The sequence below is a fragment of the Oncorhynchus mykiss genome, chromosome 3, assembly GCF_013265735.2.
Source record: "Oncorhynchus mykiss isolate Arlee chromosome 3, USDA_OmykA_1.1, whole genome shotgun sequence".
NCBI classification, from domain to species: Eukaryota; Metazoa; Chordata; class Actinopteri; order Salmoniformes; family Salmonidae; genus Oncorhynchus; species Oncorhynchus mykiss.
Genome location: NC_048567.1, coordinates 56,982,816 through 57,007,344, shown reverse-complemented (window position 1 = coordinate 57,007,344; position 24,529 = coordinate 56,982,816). Strand labels below are relative to the sequence as shown.

General features: G+C 42.1%; 1 protein-coding gene across 6 annotated transcripts in view; it reads right to left on the bottom strand.

The window, feature by feature from the left end:
- The window catches only part of sema5ba (sema domain, seven thrombospondin repeats (type 1 and type 1-like), transmembrane domain (TM) and short cytoplasmic domain, (semaphorin) 5Ba), a 188,066-nt gene that overhangs the window by 98,173 nt on the left and 65,364 nt on the right, over positions 1-24,529 (bottom strand). For all 6 annotated transcript variants that reach the window (XR_005050753.1, XM_036974744.1, XM_021597455.2 and 3 more), the window contains 2 exons: positions 19,552-19,805; positions 733-832 (listed from right to left, as the gene is read on the bottom strand). Coding sequence is in view for 5 of the 6 variants with exons in the window: in XM_036974744.1 (XP_036830639.1) it covers positions 733-832; positions 19,552-19,750 (299 nt within the window). In the remaining variant the exon portion in view is untranslated. The remainder of the gene's footprint in view (positions 1-732; positions 833-19,551; positions 19,806-24,529) is intronic.

Here is a 24,529-nt window from a genome sequence, read left to right as displayed (position 1 = left end):
TGAACAACTGAATAAGGGATAAATGAACAACTGAATAAGGGATAAATGAACACGTGAATATGGGATAAATGAACACGTGAATATGGGATAAATGAACAACTGAATATGGGATAAATGAACACATGAATAAGGGATAAATTAACAACTGAATATGGGATAAATGAACAACTGAATATGGGATAAATGAACACGTGAATATGGGATAAATGAACACGTGAATATGGGATAAATGAACAACTGAATATGGGATAAATGAACACATGAATAAGGGATAAATGAACAACTGAATATGGGATAAATGAACAACTGAATATGGGATAAATGAACACGTGAATATGGGATAAATGAACACGTGAATATGGGATAAATGAACAACTGAATATGGGATAAATGAACACGTGAATATGGGATAAATGAACACATGAATATGGGATAAATGAACACATGAATATGGGATAAATGAACACGTGAATAAGGGATAAATGAACACGTGAATAAGGGATAAATGAACACATGAATATGGGATAAATGAACAACTGAATAAGGGATAAATGAACACATGAATAAGGGATAAATGAACACATGAATAAGGGATAAATGAACACATGAATAAGGGATAAATGAACACATGAATAAGGGATAAATGAACAACTGAATATGGGATAAATGAACACATGAATATGGGATAAATGAACACACGAATTAGGGATACGTTAAGGAATGCATTCTTACCTTGCCCCCACTATCAACTCATTCCTGGTCAGGTCAAGAGTCAGTTGAGAGTAGTCTCTCACATCCGGGTGGGAGAATATAGTGATCCAAGGACTCAGGGCTGAAAGAGAGGAATAAAGTAGGGAATGAGAGAGATTTAAAAGGAATCACAAAATGATAAATTACAATTAAGGAATCACCCAATTAAAAGGAATCACACAGGGCAGAGACTCAGGGGGAATGCTACAATGGTATGAATCTGAACTAACTCATTCAATCGAATTGATTAAAACAGTAGAATTCTTTATCTGGTTAAAAATCAACAAAGAGGCTATCTTAACCAATCTTAAACGTCTTCCTCTGTGCAGCATACATTCACCCCTCAGTCACCCTACTTCAATGAAAATAGTTTCTCCATTCTAGAGGGGAAGATTAGTCACTTTCAGGCCCAAGGCAATGTACTGGTCTGTGGAGACCTCAATGCTAGAACAGCAGAATAACTAGACACTATTAACAGTCATGGGGATGAACACCTACCGAGAAGCAACAACCTTTCCCTTCCCACATACACCACCACCCCTCAACCCACTAACACCTCTCTCAGACCACAGTGTATCTGAGAAGAGTGGAATCCAACCATGAAGCATCACGGCCCAATAAATTACATGGTACTAAACATGCTTATAGATGGAGTGCAAACAGTACAGAAATCTACTAAAAAGCCATTAGTAGCCAAAAAATACAATCTCTCCTGGACAACTTTTTAGCCTTAACATTCTCCTACACCAATGAAGGTGTACATTTGGCTGTTTGGAACATAAACTTTATATTTGACAAATTAGACTATTTGGCTAGTCTAAAGAAACATAAGAACAAACCAAAAAGAATAGATAATGAAAATGGTTTGATAATGATTGCAAAAATCTAAGGAAGTCATTGAAAAATATATCTAATCAAAAACACAAAACCAGGCAACAAAAATATACGCCTTCAATATGGGGAAACACTGAAGCAATACTAACACACCCTAAGAACAAAAAAGGAACAGCACTTACCCTCCACACTCTAATTGACAAACAAGTAAACCAAAACAATGGCAAAATCTACTCATGTTTTGTAGACTTCAAGAAAGCATTTGATTCAATTTGACACAAAGGTATTTTTTATAAACTAAAAGAAAATGAATCCAATTGAGCACATCTGGGACATCATGTCTCGCTCCATCCACCAACGCCACGTTGCACCACAGACTGTCCAGGAGTTGGCGGATGCTTTAGTCCAGGTCTGGGAGGAGATCCCTCAGGAGACCATCCGCCACCTCATCAGGAGCATGCCCAGGCGTTGTAGGGAGGTCATACAGGCACGTGGAGGCCACACACACACTACTGAGCCTCATTTTGACATGTTTTAAGGACCTTACATCAAAGTTGGATCAGCCTGTAGTGTGGTTTTCCACTTAAATTTTGAGTGTGACTCCAAATCCAGACCTCCATGGGTTGATAAATTTGATTTCCATTGATAATTTTTGTGTGATTTTGTTGTCAGCACATTCAACTATGTAAAGAAAAAAGTATTTAATACGATTATTTCATTCATTCAGATCTAGGATGTGTTATTTTAGTGTTCCCTTTATTTTTTGAGCAGTGTATATAAATCTGGCACAACCAAATCATCATAAAGCAAAAATAAAAATATATCACCTATTGGAAAGACACTACAAAAAAATCTATGTAAACATCCATGCTATTTGGCTCTGAACTAACAGTACATGGTGGCAGACAATTTGACCACTGTGACTGATAGAAAACTGAGGAAAACAGTGTCTAGATACAGACTCAGTGAGCACAGTCTGGCTATAGACACCAGTCATCAGAGGCAAACTTGGCTGCCCAGAGAGGACAGGCTGTGCTCACTCCGCTCCAGGGGACGGGTAGAGACAGAGCTGCATTCCCTATTACACTTTGACAAATAATCAGACCTCAGAGAAATCTTTCTTGCCCAAAATTATCAATTCAGTATAAAGAATTTAAACATTTTAAAATGTAAAAAAAAAATTATGTATTGGTTGAAAAGCCAAATATGTGCCCCCCTAACACAACCTGAGAGAAAATTGTAATGTCAATAATATTTCCCAGTTTGGTTTTGTTTTGGCTTTCATACCATGTCATGTGGCTTCTCAGTCATGTTGAGACTGGTCTACTATTGCTTTAATGTATTGTTTAGAGGTCGACCGAATATGATTTTTCAACGCTGATACCGATTATTGGAGGACCAAAAAAGCCGATGCCGATTAATCGGCCGATTAAAAAAAAAAAAATTGTAATGATGACAATTACAACAATACTGAATGAACACTTATTTTAACTCAATATAATACATCAATAAAATCAATTTAGCCTCAAAAAAATAATGAAACATGTTCAATTTGGTTTAAATAATGCAAAAACAAAGTGTTGGAGAAGAAAGTAAAAGTGCACTATGTGCCATGTAAAAAAGCTAACGTTTGAGTTCCTTGCTCAGAACATGAGAACATATGAAAGCTGGTGGTTCCTTTTAACATGAGACTTCAATATTCCAAGGTAAGAGGTTTTAGGTTGTAGTTATAGTATTTATAGGACTATTTCTCTCTATGCCATTTGTATTTCATATACCTTTGACTATTGGATGTTCTTATAGGCACTTCAGTATTGCCAGTGTCACAGTATAGCTTCCGTTCCGCTCCTCGACCCTACCTGGGCTCGAACCAGGAACACATCGACAACAGCCACCCTCGAAGCAGCATTACCCATGCAGAGCAAGGGGAACAACTACTCCAAGTCTCAGATCGAGTGATGTTTGAAATGCTATTAGTGTGCACCCCGCTAACTAGCTAGCCATTTCACATCGGTTACACCACCCTAATCTCGGTAAAAAAGTGCTGTTTGAATGAATACTTACGAGCCTGCTGGTGCCTACCACCACTCAGTCAGACTGCTCTATCAAATCATAGACTTAATTATAACATAATTACACACAGAAATACGAGCCTTTGGTCATTAATATGGTCGAATCCGGAAACTATCATTTCGAAAACAAAACGTTTATTATTATCGCATATCATATTGCAAGAGAAGTGACACAATTTCACCTGGTTAATATTGCCTGCTAACCTGGATTTGCAGGTTTAAAAACATATACTTCTCTGTATTGATTTTAAGAAAGGCATTGATGTTTATGGTTAGGTACACGTTGGAGCAACGACAGTCCTTTTACCGCGAATGCGCACCGCATCGATTCTATGCAACGCAGGACACGCTATAGATAAACTAGTAATATCAACCACCATGTGTAATTAACTAGTGATTATGATGGAAGTGCAATGAGAGGCAGGTGGTTAGAGCGTTGGACTAGTTAACTGTAAGGTTGCAAGATTGAATCCCTGAGCTGACAAGGTCGAAATCTGTCGTTCTGCCCCTGAACAAGGCAGTAAACCCACCATTCCTAGGCCGTCACTAAAAATAAGAACGTGTTCTTAACTGACTTGCCTAGTCAAATAATGGTGTAAAGAAATAATACAAAATAAAAATACATTTGAAAAGTCGGCCAAAAATACCGATTTCCAATTGTTATGAAAACTTGGAAAAAAAATAATAATAATAATCATTTTTGTAAAAAAAAAAAAAAAAATTGGCCCTAATTAAATAGGCCATTCCAATTAATCGGTCGACCTCTAGTATTGTTATTCTCATTAATATTGTTGTTGTAGTTGCTGTTAATAGTAATCCCATTTCCACTACTATTAGAATTGATGCCTTATTGATGCTGGTCCCACCGTTTTTTGTTATATGTATACTTTGACAATGTAAGTCATTTAACATGCCATGTCAATAAAGTCTACTGAATTGAATTTTGAGCGAGTTAGAGAGAGTTAAGTTAATTAAGGACCACAGACACTGTTTCTCTACTATATTGTAACATGATAAATCTGTCAAACTCTTGGCCTCTTGGGGCAGCGTGTTCAGTAGAGTTAAATTAAAGGTGACAGCAGCATGAGTAATGTCTGTGAAATAAATGTAATAAAAAGATTCGGAACCTGAACACTTCTAATTCAAATTGAAGTGGGTTACAATAGATATACTGGAAACACCCTCTGCTCTGATATGGTCGTCATGATCTATTTTGTGTTGTTATAGGTTCAACAAAACAGTGTCTCTTTCTTTACATTGTCATAGAAACAAAACAGCACACTATCACCGATTTCACCTTTGCATATTGTTTCAGTAGGCCTATAATGTAAACGTACAAAGTAGCATCTAAGGAGGCACAGATGTCTGTTAGTGGGAAACGACCTATGCTTTGTGGTTTGCAGCAGCAGTGAATGAGTTATTGAGAAGATTGTGATTGTGTCCAGCTACTGGCAGCCTCCTCTGCTCTACTCCCTTCTGCCCCGTGCCCCGAGCTCTGAGCACCCTGTGGGATCCAGCAGAGAGGGACAATACTGTAGCCACATCAAGTCCGTAGCCACATCAAGCATACTGATCCTAATGCGACACAACGCCCAGTCAAAACTACCCCTTCGAGGACACACGCCAGGATCCCAACCACAGCCACAGTGCCTGCCATTTCAGACATTTGGCACTCGCTTTCACAGATCAAAAAAAAATTCTCCCAGCAGAATCACAGGGAGTCACACAGTAGAGTGGCGGGTCATTTCGAGTAGAAGAAAAAATACACAAAAATAACATTTTCTACCAAAAGGGCCCAGCTGATCTCCATGTGACCGGAGCGTGGGTTTACTAAATGGATTTCTCCACATGGGAGGCAAATGGGATTTACATTTTTAGACAAACAATATTGCAGCAGTTGGATGCTTATATTCATAATTATAGTGTGTTCAGTAGCATATTACATAGCAGAAAGCCTTTTAAGACATTTTCGAAATTCATTGTGGACTTAAAAAACTATTTCTTCCACAAATAATGGGGATAATATTTGCCCCCTGCAAGACAACTTTGGACAGCCCCAGTTTGTTTACTGCAAGAAGCTGTAAAATGCATTTGCCATTTAGGGAGGAAGTGAGTGATTGAATAAAAAAAAAACTAAACTAAACAGATTAAAGAAAAAAAAGTAAGCTCATTCTGATTAATCTCTCTCCAGATATCGTGAACTAAAATACAACCTTACTATCAGCTTGAGAGAGGAAATTCATAGCATGGATGATATAACAATTCACACTTAACTGAATTCTTGGCAAAGCTCTTGGGAAAACCAATTAGACCCACAGATTTCCAATACATTACAGGCTTTAGCTAAACCAGCGAATAAAAAGCCTACATTAGGATTGATTAGAATCATATGGCCCCATTATCCTGAGCATCCTTTATTAAGACATAGTGGGATGGGAGCAGAGTAATCATAGGGATGGATTATTAAGACAAAACTAGACGATAACAGAGTAATCATACACTCTTAGAATAAAGGGTTTCAAAATGTTTTGCAGCTGTCCCCATAGGAGAACACTTTTTGGTTCCAGGTAGAACACTTGACTTCATTGTAGAAGCCTCTGTGGAAAGGGTTTCACAAAAAACCCAAAAGGGTTCACCTGGGACCAAAAAGGGTTCTTCAAAAGGGTTATCCTATGGGGACAGCCGAAGAACAGTTTTAAGTTCTAGATAGCACCTTTGTGTATGATGGAATCTCATCCACTGAGCATGACAGGTATCACTGAGATGTTCACAGACACACTTTAAAGGGACAATCTGCAGTTCAAACAATAACAAAGCAGTCACCAATGTTTTGGTACACTCAAATTCCTAGACAGAGCTATGAATGCAAGAACTGACAATCCATAAGAAATTATAGTTTTAGCCATGTTTTGAGGATATATAGTACAATAACATTGTTTACAAACAAAGGAGTTATACAAACTTCTATTTTGGGTTCTGAAGGTGTATGACAGTTGAACTAAGCTCAAGAGGCATTTTTATAAGTTATATTCTTTAAGAATCAATAGGTATTCAGTATTCGCCAAAAGATTGGACACTCCTACTCACTCCAGGGATTTTCTTCATTAAGACATCAAAACTATGAAATAACACATATGGAATCATCTTAAACAAATCAAAATATATTTTAACTTCTTTAAAGTAGCCACCCATTGCCTTGACACCACATATGTTGAGCACTTGTTGGGTGCTTTTCCTTCACTCTGCGGTCCAGCTCATCCCAAACCATCTCAATTGGGTTGAGGTCTGGTGATTGTGGAGGCCAGGTCATCTGAAGCAGCACCATCACTCTACTTCTTGGTCAAATAGCCCTTAACACAGCCTGGAGGTGTATTTTGGGTCGTTGTCCTGTTGAAAAACAAATGACAGTACCACTAAGCGCAAACTAGATGGGATGGCGTATCACTGCAGAAAGCTTTTACAATTTTTATTTATTTCACCTTTATTTAACCAGGTATGTCAGTTGAGAACAAGTTCTCATTTACAACTGCGACCTAGCCAAGATAAAGCAAAGCAGTGCGACAAAAACAACAGAGTTACACATGGGATAAAGAAACGTACAGTCAATAACACGATAGAGAAATATATATATACATACAATGTGTGCAAATGTAGTAAGGGAAGTAAGGCAATAAATAGGCCATAGCGGTGAAATAATTACAATTTAGCAATTAAAAACACTGGAGTGATAGATGTGCAAGTAGAGAAACTGGGGTGCAAAAGAGCAAAAATAAATAACAATATGGGGATGAGGTAGTTGGGTGGGCTATTTTCAGATGGGCTGTGCACAGGTGCAGTGATCAGACAGCTGATGCTTAAAGTTAGTGAGGGAGATAAATCTCCAGCTTCAGTGATTTTTGCAATTAGTTCTGGAAGGAAAAGCGGCCAAAGTAGGAGTTGGCGTTGGGGATGACCAGTGAAATATACCTGCTGGAGCGCGTGCTACGGGTGGGTGTTGCTATGGTGACCAGTGAGCTGAGATAAGGAGGGGCTTTACCTAGCAAAGACTTATAGATGACCTGGAGCCAGTGGGTTTGGCAACGAATATGAAGCAAGGGCCAGTCAACGAGAGCATACAGGTCGCAGTGGTGGTAGTATATGGGGCTTTGGTGACAAAACAGATGGCACTGTGATAGACTACATCCAGGTTGCTGAGTAGAGTTTTGGAGGCTATTTGGTAAATGACATCGCCAAAGTCAAGGATTGGTAGGACGGTCAGTTTTACTAGGATTTGTTTAGCAGCATGAGCGAAGGAGGCTTTGTTTGCCGAAATAGGAAGCCGATTATTGATTTAATTTTGGATTGGAGATGCTTAATGTGAGTCTGGAAGGAGAGTTTACGGTCTAACCAGACACCTAGGTATTTGTAGTTGTCCACATATTCTAGGTCAGAACCGTCCAAAGTAGTGATGCTGGACGGGCAGGCAGGTGCGGGCAGCAATCGGTTGAAGAGCATGCACTTAGTTTTACCAGCATTTAAAAGCAGTTGAAGGCCACGGAAGGAGTGTTGTATGGCATTGAAGCTCGTCTGGAGGTCTGTTAACACAGTGTCCAAAGAAAGGCCAGAAGTATACAGAATGGTGTTGTCTGTGTAGAGGTGGATCAGAGAATCACCAGCAGCAAGAGCGACATCATTGATATATACAGAGAAGAGAGTCGGCCCGAGAATTGAGCCCTGTGGCACCCCCATAGAGACTGCCAGAGGTCTGGAACCAGGCGAGGCAGTTATTTGAGAAACCAAGGCTGTTGAGTCTGCCGATAAGAATGCGGTGATTGACAGAGTTGAAAGCCTTGGCCAGGTCGATGAAGACGGCTGCACAGTACTGTCTTTTATCGATTGCGGTTATGAAATTGCTTAGGACCTTGAGCGTGGCTGAGGTACACCCATGACCAGCTCGGAAACCAGATTGCATAGTGGAGAAGGTACGGTGGGATTCGAAATGATCGGTGATCTGTTTGTTAACTTGGCTTTCGAAGATTTTAGAAAGGCAGGGCAGGACTGGGCAGGTCTGTAACAATTTGGGTCTAGAGTGTCTCCCACTTTGAAGAGGGAGTTGACCGTGGCAGCTTTCCAATCTTTAGGGATCTCAGACAATACGAAAGAGAGGTTGAATAGGCAAGTAATAGGGGTTGCAACAATTGCGGACAATAATTTTAGAAAGAGAGGGTCCAGATTATCTATCCCAGCTGTGTTAGTCATGCTGGTTAAGTGTGCCTTGAATTCTAAATAAATCAACAACAGTGTCACCAGCAAAGCACCCCACACCATCACACCTCCTCCATGCTTCACGGTGGGAAACAAATCTGGAGATCATCTGTTCATCTACTCTGCGTCTCACAAAGACACGACGGTTAGAACCAAAAATCTCCAATTTGGACTCATCAGACCAAAGGACAGATTTCCACCTGTCCATTGCTCCTGTTTCTTGGCCCAAGCAACTCTCTTATTATTATTGGTGTCCTTTAGTAGTGGTTTCTTTCTTCTTTCACACAGTCTCCTCTGAACAGTTGATGTTGAGATGTGTCTTACTTGAACTCTGTGAAGCATTTCATTTGGGCTGCAATTTCTGAGTCTGGTAACTCTAATAAACGTATCCTCTGCAGCAGAGGTAACTCTGGTTCTTCCTTTCCTGTGGCGGTCCTCATGAGAGCCAGTTTCATCATAGCGCTTGATGGTTTTTGCGACTACACTTGAAGATTTCTTGACATTTTCCGCATTGACTGACCTTCATGACTTAATGTAATGATGGACTGTCGTTTCTCTTTGCTTATTTGGGCTGTTCTTGCCATAATATGGACTTTACCAAATAGTGCTATCTTCTGTATACCAACCCTACCTCGTCCAAACACAACTGATTGGCTCAAATGCATTAAGAAGGAAACAAATTAACAAGGCACACCTGTTAATTGAAATGTATTCCAGGTGACCACCTCATGAAGCTGGTTGAGAGAATGCCAAGAGTGTGCAAAGTTGTCATCAAGGCAAAGGGTGGCTACTTCGAAGAATCTCAAATGTAAAATATATTTTGATTTGTTTAACACTTTTTGGTTACTAAATTACATGATTCCAAATGAGTTATTTAATAGTTTTGAGGTCTTCACTATTATTCTACAATGTAGAAACCAGTAAAAATGAAGAAAAACACTGGAATGGGTGTGTCCAAACCTTTGACTGGTACTATATATATCATTAATTAAAAAGTCTAAACATAGATGTACCAATTGCAGATTTCCCATTTAACACACATCCAACCCACTCAGGTTGAACATGTAATTATGTGGTTTAATGTCTTGTATGGGGACGTGCTTATCTAGAAAACATACATGGACAAAACAAAAACACACACCACACATACACTGAATGAGAAGAAACATCTACATGTCAAACTGTGTGATTAATGGCTATGGATGAAGCCTGGAGCGAAGGGGGAGAGAGAGGGAGGGGAAGGAGAGAAGAGGGGACATATCTCTCACAGGCTTATCCAAACACCTAATCTGTGTTGAAAATTAAACATCGTTATAGAGGTGGGGGTGGACTGTGCAGAGAGCAATGGAGTGTTTGTGCTGTACTGCACATCATCTTGTACAATCAACTCCCAAGATGGTTGTCAGATCAGAACAGAGCAGAAGGGGTTGCATTAGCTTTAACAACCTCCACACACCACGTTCCATAAACACTGTCAAAACAGTCACACTTTGCAACAACCATGTCAGAGTGTGGTTAAGTGACATGGTTACCCAGGGGCCTCTAACTAACTAGCACGTGTATCCAGCATACGATGGCTGTCTGGGGGAGTGTGGTGTGCCGTGCCAAGTGTGCGAGGAGAGATATGGGGAGTGGGAGTGTAGTATACTGTATGCATGTGTGTGTGTGTGTGTGTATGCGTGTGTGTGCGCAGGCGTGCCAGGAGAGACAGTGTGAGTGGGAGTAGTGTTGACAGCAGAGTGAGTTCTCCGGGTGTAGGAGGGTGTTGATAACCTCTGGGTCATCCCATACACACACACACACACACCACACACACAGCAGCCAACAAACACACACATAGAAAGGACACCATGTCTAATGCAATCATGTTGGATCTGTGTCCAACAAGTGAGTAATGTTTAATAAATCAGCCAAGAATTTGCTCTGTTGACAGGTATAGAACCCGATCTCGATCTTGTTCCAAATATGTTTACAGGTTACATTCTCTCTTTGATTGAATTGTAATAACGTCACACAGAGATAAATGTTCTGGTACATGCAAGAGCTTTTTATAAGCCTGCAAAGTGGCCAGCTGAATTGGATTCACTTGACAGCTTGGCTTGTTTACTTTGTTAAAAGGCTTTCTGACAGTAAAAGCCTATCTATCTTGACAGACATTCATCTCCATGCTAACAAATGGTCTTACATGGGTGGCCAGCTCCCTTCACCTCATAGTCTGTCGGGCAATCCATCACACACACACACACAGACAGAGAGAACAATTAAGAGAGATAAATATGAAAGCCCTCCACCCCAATAGACGCCCCTGGCCTGGATCTGCAGTTGATGGACGATTATTACATTTTTTTCACTGTTCTGTGGAGTGACAGATTAATGCATTAGCCACCAGAGCTGGCGGGAGTGGACACTGCCTTAGACACTCGAGGGGACATGAATCCTAACCTTTATATACCCACATTGACAGAATTAAAAAATACTCACTGCTTTATTTTAAACAGAAAGACAGCCTCTATTGAATAAGAAGTAGTGTCTCTGTCTCGCCGCAAATATACTAGGTATACACAAGAGGGCTTGGCAGCCACAAAGGCAGCTTGGAAAGCCCACCAAATTTGTTCTCAGTAATTGCAGAATTAGACAGACAGTTGAGGGAAAGGAAACTCAAACTCTCTCTCGAGCGTATTCCAGATCCGTTCATCTCATGCAATCTGATGGAATCCCTGTAGTTTATACACTAAAACAACATGAATGGACAGCCCGATAGACAGACATCATCATTCTGCCACCACAATCTTCCTTTACCTAATCCAGTAGTGTTTTGGGTAGCTTGTTGAATTGGCTAATATCAGATTTGCTGGGCATCAGGGTTTTGATGGAAACAGAGTTTAAGAGTCATGCAATTTGTTGATCCTGATGATCAGTCCTATCTAGTCTAGGAGGTCTACTCTGCGATGGCTGTTGTGTGAGTGTGACCCCAGATATCCTTCAGAAAGACAGGGCCTGGTAGGGCCCCATTGCAAAACAGAGTGCAAAGCTTTTGAATTAATATCTAATGGGAGATTATAGACAACTCTTTATTTCAGTATTCAAATCACCAGTTTAATTAGAATGAGAGAGATTATGTTTTCTCTCAGTTCTGCGTAGGCCTCTATCGTCAGTATGTTAATGCCTTTTGTTGACTTTCAAATCCCAAACCATAACAAACCACTGGCAGTTGACCTTGGGGTCGGTCCGATAACCTTGGAAACCAAAACTATTTATTTGCAGTAAATGTTTTTTGGAGCCTTATGTTACAGTTTGGCTTCTGGGGGCAGAACTTTAATTACATTACATTTCCATCAGAAATAGAAAACAAATGTGAGAAATGCTTTTTCTCATTCGTACGTGAATTGAGCATGGTGTTGATTGCTCACCTCAGGGGCTAACTAGTTAATGAGGTATGAATGACACATTGTGTTGAAGGCACCTGTCTGTCATTACAGATGCAAACAAGTGAAATAGTTACCCTGCAGACAATATAACTGTTAGATAGCAAGGTGTTGTTTATGCTAATTCTACTGTATTTCACAGATTATGTATATACAGTGGGGCAAAAAGTATTTAGTCAGCCACCAATTGTGCAAGTTCTCCCACTTAAAAAGATGAGAGAGGTCTGTAACTTTCATCATAGGTACACTTCAACTATGACAGACAAAATGAGAAAAGAAATCCAGAAAATCACATTGTAGGATTTTTTATGAATTTATTTGCAAATTATGGTGGAAAATAAGTATTTGGTCACCTACAAACAAGCAAGATTTCTGGCTCTCACAGACCTGTAACTTCTTCTTTAAGAGGCTCCTCTGTCCTCTATAAAAGACACCTGTCCACAACCTCAAACAGTCACACTCCAAACTCCACTATGGCCAAGACCAAAGAGCTGTCAAAGGACACCAGAAACAAAATTGTAGACCTGCACCGGGCTGGGAAGACTGAATCTGCAATAGGTAAGCAGCTTGGTTTGAAGAAATCAACTGTGGGAGCAATTATTAGGAAATGGAAGACATACAAGACCACTGATAATCTCCCTCGATCTGGTGCTCCACGCAAGATCTCACCCCGTGGGGTCAAAATGATCACAAGAACGGTGAGCAAAAATCCCAGAACCATACGGGGGGGACCTAGTGAATGACCTGCAGAGAGCTGGGACCAAAGTAACAAAGCCTACCATCAGTAACACACTACGCCGCCAGGGACTCAAATCCTGCAGTGCCAGACGTGTCCCCCTGCTTAAGCCAGTACATGTCCAGGCCCGTCTGAAGTTTGCTAGAGAGCATTTGAATGATCCAGAAGAAGATTGGGAGAATGTCATAGGGTCAGATGAAACCAAAATAGAACTGTTTGGTAAAAACTCAACTCGTGGTGATTGGAGGACAAAGAATGCTGAGTTGCATCCAAAGAACACCATACCTACTGTGAAGCATGGGGGTGGAAACATCATGCTTTGGGGCTGTTTTTCTGCAAAGGGACCAGGACGACTGATCCGTGTAAAGGAAAGAATGAATGGGGCCATGTATCGTGAGATTCAGCAAGTGCATTGAAGATGAAACGTGGCTGGGTCTTTCAGCATGACAATGATCCCAAACACACCGCCCGGGCAACGAAGGAGTGGCTTCTTAAGAAGCATTTCAAGGTCCTGGAGTGGCCTAGCCAGTCTCCAGATCTCAACCCCATAGAAAATCTTTGGAGGGAGTTGAAAGTCCGTGTTGCCCAGCAACAGCCCCAAAACATCACTGCTCTAGAGGAGATCTGCATGTAGGAATGGGCCAAAATACCAGCAGCAGTGTGTGAAAACCTTGTGAAGACTTACAGAAAACGTTTGACCTCTGTCATTGCCAACAAAGGGTATATAACAAAGTATTGAGATAAACTTTTGTTATTGACCAAATACTTATTTTCCACCATAATTTGCAAATAAATTCATTAAAAATCCTACAAATGTTCAAACAGGTGCCATTAATACAGGTAACGAGTGGAGGACAGAGGAGCCTCTTAAAGAAGAAGTTACAGGTCTGTGAGAGCCAGAAATCTTGCTTGTTTGTAGGTGACCAAATACTTGTTTCCACCATAATTTGCTAATTAATTAATTAAAAATCTGATTTTCTGGATTTTTTTTCTCATTTTGTCTGTCATAGTTGAAGTGTACCTATGATGAAAATTACAGGCCTCTCATCTTTTTAAGTGGGAGAACTTGCACAATTGGTGGCTGACTAAATACTTTTTTGCCCCACTGTATCATTGAGTGAATGGACATTTTCAGCACATACTAAGTACTACTAACATGGTAGGACTGAGAAAGCATCCTTTTTGGCAGATTCAATGAACAGTGGTGTATCAGGAAAGCCACAGCATCTGTTGCATGAAATAACAATGATCCAAATGTCCCAGACAAACAATGCTAATAGACAGCATGGACCGTGCCCAACTCAGGTAAAAGGCCAAGTGGGTGTGTCACAGCCTGAAGTATTCAGATGCTTCCTGCCAGATGATCTTCCATTCTCCTCTCTCTCCCGTGTGTGAATGCTACTATGCCTCAGTGAAGCACATCCCTCCTCCAGAGTGAGCAGTGATAATGGAGGCCGGGGCCACTCCAGAGAGGGCTGGGGCGAGGCTGGGCTGGACACACATACACTACGCTGGGGTATGGATGGACACACTCAGAACCAGGGGGTAATCGGCATGTCAAGCAGCCAGCCAGGCAGAAATTTTAAAGGAGGTGTCTTTTCCGAAAACATCCAGGACAGCTAGAAATTTGGCAAAGGGGTCTGGTGAGGAGCATTACACCTGTTTCTTTGGAAAGGTGGGAGAGGGTGTGTGTTTGAGGACAAGAGTGAGGCTCACAGAGCAGGTACCACTATGACTCATTTTCTGCGACAAAGAGAGACAACGAGAGAGAAAGAGAGAGAGAGAGAGAATACCGCTCCCTTTAACTCAACTGAAGTGCCAATAAAGTCCAACTCTTTCCCTCCATCCATTATTTTCCTCCTTCCCCAGGCTCTGAGTGAGATAGCCAATCAGAAGTGACCATGAAGCCCCAGCAGCATCCCCACTAGCAGCCTGCTAACAACAGTCTGAGGAGAACTGAAGTGTTGGAGGACCATTCAACACAATGACTGATGGATCCATCACAGGACCAGTCAAATCACACACTGGGGGCTCAAACTTTCACACCTCCCTTTTCTATCCGTTATCACAGCACAGAGAATTTTTACCATCTCTCTCTTCCTCTTGCACTCTTTCACTCTCTCTCTTTCTCAAGATCTCAAGAGGCCCTTCGGACAGTGACACGGCTTAAACGACAGCGTCATTATCCAGACAAGAACAGATAGCGAGACAATCCTGCCGGAGAAGACTAAACAATCCACTGCCTATTACAGCAGCTTCGGGTTGAGAGATGAGGAGAGGAGGGGAAAGAGGAGTGAAGGAGAGGAAGGGAAAGAGGAGAGAAGAGGAGGTAGGCAGAGATGGAGGCGAGGGAGAAAAGAGGAGAGGAAAGAGACGAGAAGAAGATGGCTCTGCAACTTGTGTCACTGAGTTCACGAAGCAGGTGAACCGGCTTTAAGAGCGACAATTCTGAGAGGAAAATGTGCAATTTTCAACTAAAATGCCTCTTCTTCCTCTTCCCTATTCACACACAACCCCAGTGGAATCATCATGACAGCAGGCTGAAAATACAGACAACTCTGCCCCCCTCCCCCCACCTCCAAATCAATGGCCAAGTTGCTCTGAATTGTACAGCATTCTTGGTGGGGTTCACTGTTCAAGTCAACTGCTCTCTGGTATGGACCCATAGCAGTAGAATGCATCTAGGTGCCTGGCATTATCATGGTTACCTCCTTTTTATAGGTGCTATTTTCTCTGTGGGTGGTGGAATGGTCAGGATGGATGACAGGGTAAAGCTGTACTAGTGGGCTGATTCAATCCTTTCTGAGTTTGAGGATGGTGTACTGCGTGTTCAGACAAACTAGGTCTGTATCTGAAATGGCAAACTATTCCCTATTTAGTGCAATACTTTTGACCAGACACTAGGATGGTCAGGGCCTCAACAGGACAGCCTATTCCCAGATCTCTTTGCAGGTTGACAACGTGTGTTGGGATGAGTCTTGTCCTGGAGGCAGAACTGTGCTATTTCCACTAGTTGTGCCAGCTGTAAAGTCATAATTGGCTACATTGTAAAAATTCCTGAAAACAAACATTTGCTTTTTCATTTAAGGTTAGGGTTAGGAATTAGTGAAAACAGTTGGCTACGGTTATGGTTTTGTTTAAAATCAGAAATTATGACTTTGTGGCTGTGCCAGCTAGTGACCACTCTGCAGAGCTGCCTCCAGAACAAGATTAATGATGAAAGCAATAACCTACGATCTGTTTGTGCTGTATAGCCAACTCCTATGGTCGTGGAATGACAATGACAATAGAAGTTAGCAAGACAGCACAATCTGATCTGGGACCAGGCTATCACTGGGAGGCTCAGAGGAGAGATTAGGCTACTTGGCATCTCCAGGGTGGAGGAATGGAGGTTCAGTGCCTCAGATCTCTGGATGGAATGTGAGAGGAGATGATTCTGAGGTGATACTCTGGCACCACCTCTTACCGTGCTAGATTATCTCTCCTACTGGCCTCATTTGATGGATAGATGTGAGATGTGATACTGGCCACTGGGACAGAGGTGACAAAGAGGATGATAATGACAGAGAGCCTTTTACAGTTTCTCTCTCCAACACCTTGAGTATGATAATGATCACAATCGCGTTTGTCAACAACAACTGGGACAAACTTAGTGACCTGTCCAGTCCTTCAACAGCAATAGTGCACGGTGACTGTTACCTTTACTCTAAGTTATACAGTCAGGGGCCTCACTGCCAGTCAGGGGACTTTTTTCGGCATGAGATCCGTTTTGGTGTTTAAGCCTTTTCAAAGAAGAGGGGCCTCCACGGTATGGCGGTTAACACACTGCCACCAGAAACATTTTAAGAGGATGGGGAAGGGGCCCCTAAATGAGGATGGAACACCATGCTCCAGTGAAGTGCACCAGCTTCAGAGGCTAGAAAGGCCAAGAAGATGCCCCTGATCCTGATCCCTTCTCCCTGCTCAGACACACACACACACACACACATCACCCCAGCCAGATTAAAAGGGCACCCATCCCGTGTGCAACCCACCCCACCCCTCCACAAGGTGACTTGGCTCAGTGACCGCTCCACCACCCTGCGATAAAACGTTCATCAATCACTGGGACTAATCTCAGGTTTAGCCTGACACCTTCATTGTTCCGGCATTTCTATAGCTGCTCCCCCCACATAAAGGGTTATGCTGCCACCTATGCAAAGCAAATGGGCCGTCTGCTCTCCATCTGTGAGAGTCATCCTAAAGTGGGTGAAGTATGCCTTTGATGTGCAGTAGGCAGCACTGACATCAGTCTAAGGATTATCTGGTAGCTGTAAGCACACTAAAGGTAGGTAGGTATGAATGGAGCTGAGTGAAAGGATATTTTTGATCCAGGTAACTTACCATTAGAGATACTGAATAGGTCTTGAGAATGGCCTTGTGCTGAAACGGTGACATTGAATAGTCTTAACGATATCCCCTGCTCTTTTCTACTGATTCATTCAAATCTGAACCTGTAAATGGAAAATGGAATAATTTGAAAAAAAAATAGTCCTCCTTGGCTTCCAGCCCTCCACCTGGACCCCAGTCAACCTCATGATCACTTTAATAAACTGGCCCCTGAAAGAAGACCATTTCAGGTGATAATGCTGCACTGCAATAAAAAGCAGGCTATAGGGGCCCCAGGAAACGTTCATATGACCCATCGATTTTAGAGAGGTTTGGGCATATTTCCAATAATAAGTAAAACCTCTAGCTCTCACTTCACTATTTATTTCCGTCTTTCCACACACTGAACGGAATTTATTTGACCAATCTATCTATTCATGGCCCTTGGAAAGGTTAACAAAAACACCTTCTCCTGAAATAAACAGCCATTTGAGTGTTATCCTCCCTCCTTCACTCTGCATGTCTAGTTCTCACTATGGAGAACACCTTGTTTCTTAACCCGCTGCATAGATGAACAGAGAAGATAAAGGGGTATCCCTGTACACAATGTTCTCTCTGTCTCTGTTATGTGTGTATGTGCATTTGAGTGTGTGTAAACCAACCAACATGTGGAATTATTGAAGCTGGCAGCCAGAAAGATTGAAATGAAAAGTGTTTATCTCCTTGTCTACTGGTATGTTTGTCAAACGGTGCTGGCACCAACATAAAGCATCTCTGTTTCTCTCTGTATAGCAGGGTTCTCCAACAGGTGGATCACAAACTATCAGTAGCTCGCAGCCCACTTATGAGTAGCTCGCCAATCAATTCCCGAAAGTATGTGCATTTTTTCATGTATTCCATTGAAAACTGTCGTAAACATAAGGCGCCTGGCTACTATCCAATCAAAGCCACATTGACATTATCCCACCCCTGGCTACCTACTATTGGTTTAAACAGGCAATTAATTTCCAGCAATATTGCCGTCGTCTGTTGTCGATGCTAATGATAGCCGTCTTGTGGGTAGACAGAAATACTTTCCCCACTTAACCTTCGCAATTAAATGTTAACTGTTAAATACAAAATCGGCTTACCTGACAGAACTATATCATGATTATTTGGATCAATTGTGTTGCCATTGTTTTGCAAACTGTCATGACATGTGCTGCAGCAGTAGGCCTAACAGCAGAAACATCGCTAGATTGACACATTTCCTCTCTTGCTAAATGTGCAATTAAAGGGGAAGTACACCAACAATAATCTGAATTGCTTAGTTTTTTTTTCCAGGCCTCAAAAACGGTCTTCTGATGTGATTTAAGCATTGACATCGACTCTGAACATCCACATCCGTTGTGTCTTTATGAATCATTTTAATATTAAGAGTAAAAAACTGAAAAAAATCCCAAACCAGGAAAAAACAAACAGAATTTGGGAAAATAGAAAAGATAATTCTATGGGGCTGTCATGCCAAAATATTGTTTATTAACCACTATCTTACTAGGTACAGTATATTGACGTAAAACACATCTCTTGTACACCAAGGACCCGGTGAAGAGTTTCAGGGTAGAGGAGAAGAGAATAATGTGCCTATTTGAAAGCAATAAAAAAAAACGTCGCTCGCGATATGTTTAATCTTTTTTAAGTAGCTCTCCTGCCAGAAAAGGTTGGAGACCCCTGCTGTATAGCGTGATATGAGAGATGGCTATAGCGCTTGTCTGTACCAAGGGCTGCTCCTCCCTGTAACCTGTTAGGCTTGTAGTCTGTTCAGTCATTCTCTTCACTGATTTAATCATAATGAGTGTACAGTTTCACACGGATCCCTTTGGCAAAACATTCTTAGGTCAAACAATTTCATCCAAACTGGTTCAAGAAGAGCCTTCAGGTCATGAAACTATGCATTATAGAGGTGAAAGGATTGAGAGTGTTATAAATGGGGTATCTAAGACCAATGTTATGTCGAGTAATAAAATGGGTTTAAGTCTACTGTAAATAATCAAGTTTGCATACATTCGTTAGAGGAAGGGCCTCGTGAATGGCCCTGTCCAATCAGGAGGGTGTGTACAGTGTACAGTATATTAAGACTTACCTTGGAAGGTGACCACAGGGTGTTCTCTCTGGGTACACTCCGGCCGGGATAGGTACTGGGGGGCGGGCGTGGGGGCGGGTGGGGAAGGCAGCATGGGTTTCTGGGACAGTGCGATGGGGAGGGGCAGCAGAAGCAGGGGGAGGAGCAACAGGCCAGGCACAGACAGGGGGGCAGCGTTCCGTGGCAACGCTGCTGTCATGGTGATGGGGGCGGAGCCTTTCCTCTAACTGCCAAGGTGGGCCTCTGGGATACAACTGTGAGAAAAGAAGGGAAGAAAGAGAGATAGTTTGAAAAAGAAGATGTGTTGCAAAGAGTCTGTGGTTGCATGATAACACCTCTGGTTCCTGACACATAAGTACAATCCCGGAGACTGGTGTTTCTTCTGAAACTCGTCAGTCTACTCTTGTTCTGAGTAATCAAGGCTTTTCCATGTGATAAATTGCCAAGGAACTGAAGATCTCGTACAACGCTGTGTACTACTCCCTTCACAGAACAGCGCAAACTGGCTCTAACCAGAATAGAAAGAGGAGTGGGAGGCCCCGGTGCACAACTGAGCAAGAGGACAAGTACATTAGAGTGTCTAGTTTGTCCTCAACTGGCAGCTTCATTAAATAGTACCCACAAAACACCAGTCTCAATGTCAACTGTGACTCCGGTATGCTGGCCTTCTAGGCAGAGTTCCTCTGTCCAGTGTCTGTGTTCTTTTGCCCATCTAAATATTTTATTTTTATTGGCCAGTCTGAGATAAGGCTTTTTCTTTGAAACTCCAACTTTTCTTTGCAGCTTGTATTAGCTAACACAACGTGTCATTGGAACACAGGAGTGATGGTTGCTGATAATGGGCCTCTGTACGCCTATGTTGATATTCCTAAAAAATCTGCCGTTTCCAACTACAATAGTCATTTACAACATTAACAGTGTCTACACTTTCTGATCAATTTGACGTTATTTTAATGGACAAAAAATGTGCTTTTCTTTCAAAAACAAGGACATTTCTAAGTGACCCCAAACTTTTGAACGGTGGTGTATATGAATATGAAACAAGGTGAAAAACAAAGAGACAGGTGAGAGAGTGAGGAGAGAAAATTGCAAACAGAGACACCTAAACACTGAGGAGCCATGTCTGTGAAGTACCTAACCCCTGACCTCACCATAATCGTTCAAAATACGCAATTAAACCTCAGAAGTTAATTTAACGGCTGATTAAAATCAGAAAATTGAATGAAAGGGTAGTGGATTGTTCAATGGGGTGCAAGTTACCATGAGTTAATGTACCAGAACACTGTGAGCTTCAAATCTATGGCTCATAGAAATGAGCTTAACACAAGAAAAACACTCTCTTCAGCTATTCTCTAGAGAGATCCCTCTACTGAAAACAATGTTTTAAACTAATTGTTTTGAGTAGATAAAGCTGAAATATCTTAGTCATCATTTCATCCCAACACCTCTCACAGTACTTAAATTGCCTAGGTATTGCTGCAATCTCAGTTCACATGAGCTCTCATTCTTAAAATGTCATTTATTTAAGATAAAAGCATTCATGGTTTGACCATCTGGCCGAACGTTTTAACTTGAAGAGTGATAGTTGCGCCTTTTTGCCTTCATGTAAACTTTACATTTGGCTGCACTTCGCTGGCTCCAGGTCGGTTTAAGCACATAGTCTTTTCCTTCAGCCACACAGTAAAGAAACTAAAAAGTCGATTCAACGTACAATTGTAAGGTAACCCGCTACAATAGGATTGTGAATTTGCTGAACAACATTTTCAGACATAAACATTTTGTTGTGAGTTTGCTCAACAACATTATTGTACGTCGAATCAAGATATTTTTTTCTCAGTGCATATCAGTTCAACCACTCCAGAATAAACCGTGTTAAGCAGCCTTGAACAGTACCACACAATTCTCCACTTCCTCCTTCGTAGTAAATGTAATTTCCTGCAGACATAATATACAAGGGAATACAGCTTGGCTGAAACCTGTAGTCCATCATCACCCACCCTTGAGCCTTCTTACAATGTTACCATTGTGGCACGTAATACCAGTAAAGTAGGTTAATAACTTACTTCCTGCTCTCACATTCACAGGGTTAGGTCTCCTTGTAATAGTATTCCTTTAAATGGACCGATCAATAACACATTACTAGGTTGGTTGAGTTTAAAATCAACCTTATTGCCCACAATCCATTAACCCACTCCCTCTCACTACAGCTGGTAACTAATTAGGCAAATGCACATGAGCTGCTCGGGTGTTTGTCATTACAATACAGTAACAGTCAACACAACAGGCTCAGGGTAGATGCCAAGGAACACAGAAGTGCCACTAGACATACATCGAAAAGCCCTAAGCATACAGCATTCCGTGCGTTTTCACGGAAAACAGTTTCAAGAAGGGATGGGTTACTTGGTGCAATATTCCTCATGTCAACCCTAGCTAGAACATCATTTGCAGTGAAAAGTATGCAGTGAATCTGCGTGAAAGGAAAACACTACTGTTAGATACACTGCTATGTAAAGTATATTCAAACTTAAAGGTAGTCCCTACACTAAAATAGAACTGGTGTTAATTAAAATAGTGCTTGGCTGGTGTAGAGAGAGAAGACCAGGAGGGCCAGCAGCAGGTCTACCACCCATAGAGCAGTGCTGGTCTTGGCACAGACACAGTCAACTAGACCCATGGGTAAACGCTAACAGCAGGTGGAGGTGTGAGTGGGTAGACTAGGCTCCACTGGCACTTTGGGTGGACAGATGTGGTTTCATCAGTCTACATACACACATCATCAAATCACACACAAGTATGCACACATGTCTAACTCACAAAACTGGAGAATTAAAGCCTTGAACAGCTGGTCACAGTCCCCTCTGAGTCACAGCAAGCAGGCAGACCTGGCACCAAGCGTGTGTGTGCCTGGGTGAGTGTGTCCACCACTGCTCCTTTAGCAAGGACAATCAAAGAGGCCCACTACACTAAGAAAAAAAGGTTCCAGAAGGGTTCTTCGGCTGTCCCCATAGGGAGACAAACCCTTTTGGGTTCCATGTAGAACCCTCTGTGAAAAAACAATTATACCTGGAACCAAATAGGTTCTGCCTGGAACCAAACATTGTTCTTCAAAGGGTTATCTTATGGGGACAGCCCCAAAAAACTTTTAGGTTCTAGATAACATCTTTGGTCTAAGAGTGTAGGACAGACCCTCTCTGTTGTTCTCCTGCTTGAACACTACTTGCCAAGTTGAAACCAAGGCGGTCGATTCTCTGTGACACAGGTACTTCTGTCAGTTCTGTCAGCTGTCTATCCAACACTTTTACATCCCACTTGTGAATCCAACCCACAGCTACACTTGTCTTTGACACACACACACACACACACACACACACACACACACACACACACACACACACACACACACACACACACACACACACACACACACACACACACACACAAACACAAACGCATAACAGACTGCCTGGCTGGGAGAAGGAGTCAGTCAGTAAATTATCCATGGACTGTGGACAGTGTGCTCATGGCTTAGAGGGGAAATTCCAGGGGTTTTGACTAATGAATGCCCAGACACGTCCCCTGTCAATAGCCCTCTGACAATCGAGCAGAGTGACTACTGTTGGAAGCAGGAGGTACAGTCCCTGAGATACACACATATGCACACACACACACATATGCACACACATATGCACACACACGCGCGCGCACACACACACACACACACACACACACACACACACACACACACACACACACACACACACACACACACACACACACACACACACACACACACACACACACAGGAGGTGGGAGGTTCAGTCATTGAGATAGCTCTGATTTCATATTGTCTCTCAGCTCACTCACTGACATTGGATGCCATCCTGTAGCTATGGTAACAGTGAATATATTGAACAAGGTCTGAAGTAGATGGGGCCAGGTAGAGTAGAGTGTTTGCACTGAGCCCACAGCGTGTGTCAAGACACATCAGAGAAAACGTTCTGAAGAGAGAAAGAGCAGCTCAGAGATTGATGATGTAATGTAGGCCATGAAAATACCCTCATAGGAAAAGCATCAAAAGTGAGGGAGGTACATCTTCTAGACCAAAATGCTAAATATGTTTTCCCTACCCACTAAGTGATACCCACATACTGCGTATCTAAAAGCAAGGTGAGAGAGAGTAAAGTCTGATTAATGCCATGAAATGTAAATAGTTGCGTAGCTTGGATGGTGCAATAGCAGGCAAAGGGCCCTGGAGACAGAATAATAGCCTATGAGTAGAGACACTTTATAGCTTGTCTTCTTTACCTTGTTCATATTCTCTTTCTCTGCTGTGTGGGGGTTGGGGTGGGGTGGGGTGCATCTTTGGGGTGCGGTGCACCCCCCCCCCCCAGTCTTTCAGACCTTTTAAACGCAACAGCCTCACTCAAAATGTTGCCTTTTCACTCAAACAAAAGCAACGGACAGGAAGGGAGAGGCGGAGCGGACGAATGAGCGGCCATAAAAACTCCTTCAAAACACTCTTGTCTTTTAATAATATCAGAGGGCTTTTATCCCATTCCACAAGGCCGCTGGGCCTGCAGGTGTGTCAGACAGTTTCTCTCTCCCTACCAGCCATAAAGGTTTAGGATGAATCACTGGCTCTCCTCTCCGGCTCCATTCTGCTTCGCCATACCGGAGACGGATGATTTAGGGCCCTGAGCGCCCATGCCTGCACCTTCCCTCATCCGGATGGTGATGGGTCTACTCTCTACCCTGTTGCCCAGGGGACTGCTTCTAATTACAACTCAATAGAAAGTCCTTCAACCAAATCTCATCTGAATCAATTAGGACACTGATTAAATTGCTTCCAGCCCATTGAGAAGACAATGTCTGTGTCCCAAATGGCACCCTATTTCCTATGCAGTGCACTACTTTTGACGAAAAATAGGGAATAGGGTGCCATTTGGGATGCATGCAATCACTGGTGCTGTTCATAAAA